Source organism: Sander vitreus, chromosome 2, assembly GCF_031162955.1.
Source record: "Sander vitreus isolate 19-12246 chromosome 2, sanVit1, whole genome shotgun sequence".
Taxonomy (NCBI): Eukaryota; Metazoa; Chordata; class Actinopteri; order Perciformes; family Percidae; genus Sander; species Sander vitreus.
Window position 1 is genome coordinate 6778751 of NC_135856.1, and position 10143 is coordinate 6788893.

A 10143-nucleotide genomic window follows, 5' to 3' on the forward strand; every position below is an offset into this window, starting at 1 on the left:
CAACTGAGAAAAAGTTTATGGATACAATTTCAAAATGGGAATAATCCAATCAGTTAAAGGCTATCTGACAAGTGATGGTACTAAGGCCAAAGAACAGATGGAATACTGCCAAAACAAACGCTCCTGCTCAGTGATATGCAACAGTCCCTGCAATGACCTAATAGTGTTTTTCAATATTAGGGTCAGGCCTCTGCCAAGCGGGTACAAGACAAGTAGATAGATTCAAATCCTGGCTCCTTTCTCACCTCTGCACACATGGGTGTTGTGGTGTTCTTTAAAATGACTTCATGATCAATCCCAGATTTACAGTCAGGTCCATAAATATTGGGACATCGACACAATTCTAATCTTTTTGGCTCTATACACCACCACAATGGAGTTGAAATGAAACGAACAAGATGTGCTTTAACTGCAGACTTTCAGCTTTAATTTGAGGGTATTTACATCCAAATCAGGTGAACGGTGTAGGAATTACAACAGTTTGTATATGTGCCTCCCACTTTTTAAGGGACCAAAAGTAATGGGACAGATTAACAATCATAAATCAAACTTTCACTTTTTAATACTTGGTTGCAAATTCTTTGCATTCAATTCCAGCCTGAAGTCTGGAAGGCATAGACATCACCAGACGCTGGGTTTCATCCCTGGTGATGCTCTGCCAGGCCTCTACTGCAACTGTCTTCTGTTCCTGCTTGTTCTTGGGGCATTTTCCCTTCAGTTTTGTCTTCAGCAAGTGAAATGCATGCTCAATCGGATTCAGGTCAGGTGATTGACTTGGCCATTGCATAACATTCCACTTCTTTCCCTTAAAAAACTCTTTGGTTGCTTTTCGCAGTATGCTTCGGGTCATTGTCCATCTGCACTGTGAAGCGCCGTCCAATGAGTTCTGAAGCATTTGGCTGAATATGAGCAGATAATATTGCCCGAAACACTTCAGAATTCATCCTGCTGCTTTTGTCAGCAGTCACATCATCAATAAATACAAGAGAACCAGTTCCATTGGCAGCCATACATGCCCACGCCATGACACTACCACCACCATACTTCACTGATGAGGTGGTATGCTTTGGATCATGAGCAGTTCCTTTCCTTCTCCATACTCTTCTCTTCCCATCACTCTGGTACAAGTTGATCTTTGTCTCATCTGTCCATAGGATGTTGTTCCAGAAATGTGAAGGCTTTTTTTAGATGTTGTTTGGCAAACTCTAATCTGGCCTTCCTGTTTTTGAGGCTCACCAATGGTTTACATCTTGTAGTGAACCCTCTGTATTCACTCTGGTGAAGTCTTCTTGATTGTTGACTTTGACACACATACACCTACCTCCTGGAGAGTGTTCTTGATCTGGCCAACTGTTGTGAAGGGTGTTTTCTTCACCAGGAAAGTATTCTTCGGTCATCCACCACAGTTGTTTTCCGTGGTCTTCCGGGTCTTTTGGTGTTGCTGAGCTCACCGGTGCGTTCTTTCTTTTTAAGAATGTTCCAAACAGTTGATTTGGCCACACCTAATGTTTTTGCTATCTCTCTGATGGGTTTGTTTAGATTTTTCAGCCTAATGATGGCTTGCTTCACTGATAGTGACAGCTCTTTGGATCTCATATTGAGAGTTGACAGCAACAGATTCCAAATGCAAATAGCACACTTGAAATGAACTCTGGACCTTTTATCTGCTCCTTGTAAATGGGATAATGACGGAATAACACACACCTGGCCATGGAACAGCTGAGCAGCCAATTGTCCCATTACTTTTGGTCCCTTAGAAAGTGGGAGGCACATATACAAACTGTTGTAATTCCTACACCGTTCACCTGATTTGGATGTAAATCATCAAATTAAAGCTGAAAGTCTGCAGTTAAAACACATCTTGTTCGTTTCATTTCAACTCCATTGTGGTGGTGTATAGAGCCAAAAAGATTAGAATTGTCGATGTCCCAATATTGATGGACCTGACTGTAAGTCACATACCAATGTCTATGTGTCCTTCACTGTTTACTCAATATGGATGTGAACACCGTTAAACATCCTAAAAGCTAAAAGTCAGTACTTGACCTCAGTCGTTGATTTATCCATCCATTATAACAGCTTTTCTTTTCAGTCGGTTTTTGGGGGGGATCTCAGCTTACATTAGGTGAGAGGCAGGGTCCACCCTGGACCGATCACTAGTCAATCACAGGCCTGACACAGAGAGACTCACCTTCACATCTAGGGACAATTTAGAGACCATAATTAACCTAACCTTTAGTCCACACCACACTGCTTGAATCACAAAATCTTGTATTTATTTACTTTACTACAGAGTTTAGAGAACCCTGCCGTCACTTGGAGGACTCTTTCAGGTGTCGCAGTGATCACCGCGGTGGAACTGCAGAAGAGAATCATCACAGGTCAACAATGTAGCCTGTACCATGTTGAGGTGAGGGGAGTAGAATTTACAACAAAAAATATGACATAATTCCAAAATGGCAATAAGTATTAATGAATGAAAAAGCGATAATATTCAGTTAATCAAAACAACTACTTGCTTTTGATCTTTGATGATCTCAAGGACTAAAATAAATAAGGCATTATGCATTGCATTATGCAAGGAAAAGTACAGCTCTGATCTAGACAAAAACATGTTGAGATGAAAGTTCCTGACTTTCTCTGCAAAATTTACAGCTTCACTGTCTCAGCTCTCGAATGGAGCAGTTTTCACTGAAAAAGGGGCCAGAAACACTTCTCCAAATGAACGCTAATGCTAAAGTCTTTGTGTTCACAGGGTGTTTCGCCTGCCTGTTATTGCAGGTTTAAAGATATTACTGTAACTAGTGGAGATTTATATCGCACAGATATGTTGATGTATATTTTTCTGGGACACTGAAAGTATAAAAACACTGAATTAATGATTGTTAGTCATCTCCATTTATTTTTAACTGACAACATGGTCAAGGTAGTCACATTATACAGATTATAATTGGTAAACATATTTTTAAAAGAATTGACTATTGTGTGTGTGTATATATATATATATAACATACAATGATTATAGCATGCTTAATCTGCTGAATTGATATACGGGCAAATGTAATTGTTTTTACACATTTTGATTGAAAAAAGGAGAAAATGATATTTAAAAACTGTAGACAGATAACAGCAGTTTGATAGAACATTGTTTAGATCAACATTTGTAACTCGGACACTACCTTGTGGAACTACAGTCAGAGAATAATTATTTTTTGTCTTTAAGGGCTTTACAAATGATAGTCAAACATTTAATGTAAGACAAACAATTGTGAATTGCAAATTTAGAATAATTTAACAATTTTTAAACACATGTGAAATGTCTCTTGAATGACTTTACAATAACCACACATTAGACATCTCTATGTTGCGATTATTTGATTGATCCACTGTATGTAATCCTTATGACAGATGTCCATAAATGAATTTTGTGTTTCGTGGTCAGTCGGATAACCTTCGTGAGTGACACCATAAATCTTGCCTTCGTACACCACTCCTGAACCAGAGTCACCCTGTGAGAGAGATGTAGATATTGTTTGAGACTTTTACATTACTCATTGAAATACATGAAATTGAAAAGATACAGTTAGAACCATGCCAACTCACTGGAACTGAAGTCACTCCAGCGTCTGCGCCACAGAACACGTGTTGATGGCTCTCAGTATAGTTAACAGCACACTGGACAACCTTGACATTAGCACACTGGAGAGTATCTGATCTTTTATATTTTGCTACAAAACAAAAAAAAAAATATATATATATTACATGGGAAACAGAAAAAGAGAACAGAACTCTGCTGTAACTCACCATTGGAATCTGATTTACAACTAAAATTTAAACTTATTTACATCTATAAAAAGGCATCCAAATGTGTTTAAGAATCAAAGAGCATCTTTAAATTAGGTTATTTATCGAATTTATTTAGTTTTCCTGATATCTTGAATTGAGAAGAAGTGAATTGGCAGGTTTAGGTTTTATTATATACATAAATATACTCAATAAGAAACACATTTTGAAGACAAAATTAAAAATATTCACTGTAAATATGTCAGGTATAAAATATACAAGTAAAAAAGAACAAACTGTGATAAACAATATAAAAATGAATCTCACTTTTTTCAGAGGTATAGCTATGACCAGCCATCTGAACTGTAGCCTTTCTGAAATACAAGATTAAAAAGAAATTTGATAACCGCCTTATATCTTCTTTTTTGTTTTAAGTCAGAAAAATATTTAAAAAACAAACTACTTCCCCCACTAATGACTTCACAATTAAGAGATTGTTCATGGATTTCTAATTGTAGTTTCTTCAGACTTATTAAGACAGGGTTAGAGTGGAAAGGTCATGACTCACAGAGGCGGATGAGTTCCACAGACAGGAAGTGATGCAGGTCCAATGTTAGCTGGTTTAGGTAGCTTCAGCAGCAGGATGTCATGGACTTTTCCGTCGGCATCTGTAAAGATCTCATGTCTTTTGATGGTTTGCTCATCAGCTGGTTTGTAGGGGCCTGGATGCACACCTAAACGTGCTTTTATAGTCCTACAAATAAGTAAAGGTTGAAAATGATCATCCCTGAATGAATGTAAATACATCATATTGAGATATTTTAGGTCAATAATTACTTAACATGAACATGAAACATCTCTTAATTTTGGGAATGCTGTAGTTTTACATCAAACAATTACTGATCGCTGCTTCAGGACTATCCCGTTGAACCTAATGATATATACAATGAAATATATTGTTAATAGTTTAACTGTCACTTTCTTACTCTCCCTCATTCCAGCAGTGTTTTGCAGTCAGAATCCACTGATTTTTTAGCAGAGTACCGCCGCAGTAGAATATTCCTTTAGAAGTTATTATTGTCAGTTCAACATGGTACAGACGCTCAGTTGATTTACATGTTTGACCTCGAAGGAGTCTTTTCTGCAGATCCAGCACTGTGCTCACTGTAACACCTGAAACAGAAAGTCCTCCACCAGGTTACTGTATGTTAGAACAGTGGTTGTTGTAGAGAATGTATTAATTATCTGGAATTTATCAGTACACATTGTGAACTATGCCAAAAGTTGCATTAGCATTCTGTCGAAGTGTAGTTTAAAAGCTTCACAATCAATTACGCACATTTCTCTACAATGAGTTCATTCACAGTTCTCGTTACTGATGTGAAGCTCGGCACTAATGCAACCGAAACACTTAATACACGTCTGATTGATCAACTCTTATACCAGAACACTGACAACAGTTGTCTTCCAACAGGAACACTTGTTACTCAGAACACGATTACCTAAAACATCTCTAACAGGTATTAAAATATGTATCACTATAAACCAAGAGTCCATTACAACAAAAAAAACTGTTTAGTTCAATTAAATTCTTCTGGGGCTGTGGAATGGATATTAGGTAATTGGTCTCAACATGAAGTTGTATGTGAGTGTAAGAGGACAGGCAAGTCTATGGGGTTTACCAGAAAGTGAAGTTAATCTTTCATAAATTGCCTGTTACAGTAAGAACCCTTCAGAGAAGGTTGCTGTAAAGAGCTCCAAAAATATGTATTCATACACTGCTGAGGTAGTGTGGGGCTTCCAGTCACTTTCAAATGTGAGAGCTAATCATTCTCAATAGTTTTTCTATTGAAATGGGTACATTAAACAGCAACATTTGTGGCAGCAAACCAAACTGCAGGCACCACAGATTAAGTTTTCCTGGAGAGCATGACATCTGTGTGCTCTTACTGCCACCAACTAACAGTCTCAACCCCTGGATCTGCTCCTTATCTGCTTCATACCACCTACCTTAACTTTTAGCTGGACTTTCAGAGAGGAACAAATACAAGAGTCATATTGACGGAAAAGTGCCAACATGGCTGAGGTACATAGCTGAGAAGTGTCAGCCATTGCTTCTGCCTCAGTCGGAGCCGCTTTACACCTCCAACTGATCTATAATTCATCTGTCATGATATTACTGTAATGGGCACCAGAACAAGAGACCACATCACACTGGCTTCCTATAGATTTTGGAATTGATTTTAAACAATTACTTTTATTATTATGTTATTGCTTACTTATAAAACTTGGACTGGCATCACACTAACTAATAGATATTTTAACACCCTGCGACACATGTAGGAATAGCATGTCTGATGGATAAACTCAACTTAAAATGCATGATAAATTCTATCTCAAAGTATAAAGAATGGTTAAAGTAAGCAGCAGACGTGTAAGCATTAGATGACTACTCACCGGCCCACAGCAAAAGGAGAAGACATGTTATGCCACCCATCTTTGTCAATGACTGACCTCCTGGTGTAACACTGGTGCCTTTTTAAATCTATTCACACTGTCCTGTTGGCCTTCGAGCCACCAATCACCTCATGAAGTTTTATCAACACAATCCTATTGGCTACAAACTTCTGAAACTTTTTCATATTTTTGATCACTTATCAAGTGTTCCTGCCCAGCGGCAGGAAAAAGGATCTGACATACGGAGAAGAAAAACCTGTGAAAAACCTTATCTCAGCCGTATTCCATCCAGCAGACATTAGACCAACATGAAACTGCCATCATTGTAAATTCAAGATGAACACAAATAATTTTGATTGAAAGGCATTCATTTAAAGTGAAATTGTTACTATATACCTGTACTATAGGCCTATTGAAATGAATTGAATGAAACTTCTTCAGCTTTGTGCTACAAACATCACCAAAACCACGTTAGGATCCCTTTCAAAAGCCAAACCGCTTTCTTTCACAACCTTCTTGTGTACATGAAAGCTGCTAGACATGCTAAACCCCAACAGTTTGTTTGTGCTGCTGAAACAGTGAACATCATAGCCCATTTCTATGTCTGGCCACTCTGAGTCATCATGGGTTAACTCTGCATTCAGTACACTTGCACGTTTTAGAGGTCACTGTTTTTCTTTTCAAAGGAGGAATGACCCATTTGTCAGGGGCTTTTGGTTTGCAAACGTAGCCTACATGTTTTATGACTAAAAGCAAATCACATACTGTCAATCATGGAATAACATGAGCTTTGCCAGTGGCAGACTCAGCTCTGAGGGGCTAAGACTTTTTTAAAATTTTAATTTAACCTTTATTTAACCGGGTAAGCCGTTGAAAACAGGTTGTCATTTGCAACGGCGGCCTGGCCAAGGAAGGCATAAGCGTACAAGACAACATACAGTTTCACATTCAATACAATACAAGACTACAGAATACAATAGGCTACATAAAGTGTAAGTAAGGCAAAATAAAAGGGGCACCAGCGCGCAGAAGGTTTTCTAGCTTGTAGGGCAGACTATATTTACACCAAGACTCATCTGGAGAGTTACAAAGAGTTCAGTTTGAGCGATAATTTATCGTCCTGGCGCTTCATGAATCTTCTTCATAAAGCTAGATAGAGATGAGAGCAAAATGGAGAGAGACTCTGGTTTACCATCTTTTCTTCTAATGGGTTAGAAGAAAAGATGGTATTTTCTTCTAACCCACTATTCATTTTATTATTTAAATGTTTTTGGAGTGAAGAATAAGCTACTATTTATTTATTATGAAGCTGGACAATCAAAAATAAGTTTTAGACCTTCAAGGTGAGACACTGTTATGATAGGATGTAATGTAAAAAATAAATCTCGAATTCAAACATCAGAAATTGGTGGAATAAGACATTAACTGATAAGGCAAAATGATATAGGCTCGTGTGTGTGTGTGTGTGTGTGTGTGTGTGTGTGTGTGTGTGTGTGTGTGTGTGTGTGTGTGTGTGTAAGCTGTTCTCCCAGCTGGGGGGTGGAGGCTGTTCTGTGCACACAGACGGAGCTCTGTAATCGCGACAGTTCACAAGTCAAATTTAACGTCAACTACACTCCGATGCAAACACACCTCAGGTTAGGTGGATTGTGGTAAGTTCTTTTTTTATTGTTTTCAAACGTGTGATCGCTGGCTCTGCTATCTTCGGTGCTTTCTTATCAAACGGAGGAGTTCGCACAGCCTGAGTTTTTATTCCCAGAATTTGCCTCATGGAGTGATAGCGCGTCGTTTTTTAATAAACGAAACTTGGGTACCCATACGGCTGCTCTTGTCTGTGTGAGTATCCAAATGCCAATTTAAATTACTTTATTATTTTAGAATCGGTTGTCGATTTACAGAAGCACTTATACAGTGTGTTTTGATGAAGGATAGATTGTCCACGTAATATGTAATGTTATTCTGTATTGGTGGGATACGTTTTTGATGTTTTCATCACGGGTAAAGAAACTCTAACACACACACACACACACACACACACACACACACACACACACACACACACACACACACAGTTAATTTGCAAATTAAGGCATACAAGCAGTATCAAGCATAATGCAAATCAGTTAAGTACAGTAGTACAGTAGTTGCCTACTAGTAAAGGTATTAGAAAACATTCTGTTGCACAAATGACTTTTTTCATGACATATTTTTGCTTTTTTTATTGAGAAATACTGGATACTTTAAGTTCCGACTGCCTCTAAAAATCCTTCAAATGAATCATCCTGAGAGGGAAAAATCCCCTTTTGGTTGACCTGCTCTCAACTCATGTCCACTGTAAGTCCACAACATGAGATGAGGGGTCGCAAGTTGACATTGATTTGTTTTGAGGGGTCGCAGACCAAAAATGGTTAATAATCACTGGACTGGAAAATCAGACAAAAGGAATGGAGAGATGGATATGGAGGAAAAAAAGAAAGGTATAACATTTTTTTTTTATGAGAGCAGGTGAGTCTAGAGAGAAGTGGAAAGGAAATGAAAGGGGAGAGGAGAGAAGATTATGGTCAGGGATGGAGGAGAGGCAAGACAAGAAGAAAGAAGCAAGAGCAGAGGAAAGACTAGAGTTGAGAGAGAGAGGAGAAAGAAGAAAGGTGATGGCGTGAGAAAAGGAGAGAAAAAGAAAGAAGGAAAGGTAGAGAGGAAAGAAATAATGACAATACATTTTGAATAATGATTCATGTAAAACCCTCTACGCCCCCCACCTGATAAGAAACACACTGAGCATATACTTTATATCCAGTATCTTCGTTGTTCTCTTCATTTGATCCTTTTGCACCCTATGGTAAAGTATCACTGCTTAAATTAATGGATCAGTCAATTGAGTAAAAAATAATCTAACCTCTTGTGACCCTGCTTTCTCTCTCATACTGTATCTGTCTGGGGAAACACAGGAGCTTTAAGTGGCAAATATCCACTCTAATGTAGCTTTTAATCTTATTCTGTTCATCTGTCCAATTTGGCCTGTAATTAGCCTAGGCCTACATTTATTTTTTTGGACACGTGTGGGAAGAGGTGTTAATTGTACCTGTATGTGTTTAAGGACTGAGACATTACATCTTAACATAACATAAAGTCAAATGTAAAAAAAAAACACATTTCATCTTCCTAAAAATGTACTTTGTGTTCTTTTTGGTTGCTGCAAAGGCTTCATCATGTTTTACCTCTAATCCCTCACTTGGGGTAAAATGACTCATTCGAGTGTGTGCATGTGAGCACACGTTTGTATGTTTATCTTTGTGTGTATGCATATGTGCACGTTTGCCTGTGTGTGGCTTGTAAAATGCAAACCACATTCAAAAACGTTCCACGCGTGCGTTTGTGTGTGCACGTCCGCATGTGCATGACGAGCTTTGAGGAGTATTGATCAAGCTCAGGTTAATCTGTGAGCTCTTGTCAGTCTTTGTAATGAAAAGTGTGGAGGCAGACTCAGAGCTGTGGCGGGGATGTAGACCTGATCCATTGCTTAATTGGACAGCAGCCGAGGAAGTAGACTCCCGGGGGGAATAAAACTGATGGATTGTCAATTAGCGGATGGTGTATCTCTCTTCCACTGATACTTTCTTGTAGGATCGTTTGAGAAAAAAAAAAACAAAAAAAACATTGATGGGGATCACATTTCAGCTAAATGACCAGTACATACACATAATTAGTCCACTGTCTTCCTCAAAAGGGCATCTTCTGCATGACAAGATCACATCTTTTGAGTATTTAGCATAATTTGCAGCAAGTTAATTACTGAGTGCATGGTGTTCTGTTGCAAGGAACATCCTTGTATGTGTGTGAGAGGGGGGCTACTGATGGCTTTTTCACTTTAAAATAACATTTCAAAAACCTCATTCAAGCCAT

The 10143-nt window shown here is 38.4% G+C and overlaps 1 protein-coding gene across 1 annotated transcript; it reads right to left on the bottom strand.

Moving 5' to 3' along the window:
- Positions 1-2875: 2875 nt before the first annotated feature.
- On the bottom strand, positions 2876-6339 carry LOC144533351 (anionic trypsin-like). Its single transcript, XM_078274653.1, has 6 exons — positions 6241-6339; positions 4770-4956; positions 4352-4537; positions 4111-4157; positions 3604-3728; positions 2876-3509 (listed from the first exon to the last, which is right to left on the bottom strand). The coding sequence occupies exons 1-6, from the start codon at positions 6278-6280 to the stop codon at positions 3360-3362; spliced, it is 735 nt and encodes a 244-aa protein (XP_078130779.1). The 5' UTR covers positions 6281-6339; the 3' UTR covers positions 2876-3359.
- Positions 6340-10143: the final 3804 nt, after the last annotated feature.

Excerpts from the sequence above, each read along its gene's own strand:
- LOC144533351 (XM_078274653.1), bottom strand. The coding sequence starts at position 6,280 with ATGGGTGGCATAACATGTCTTCTCCTTTTGCTGTGGGCCG. Across the intron at positions 3,729-4,110 it reads TAGCTATACCTCTGAAAAAA|CAAAATATAAAAGATCAGAT; the intron begins GTGAGATTCATT and ends TTTGTTTTGTAG. Across the intron at positions 3,510-3,603 it reads CTGGAGTGACTTCAGTTCCA|GGTGACTCTGGTTCAGGAGT; the intron begins GTGAGTTGGCAT and ends TCTCTCTCACAG.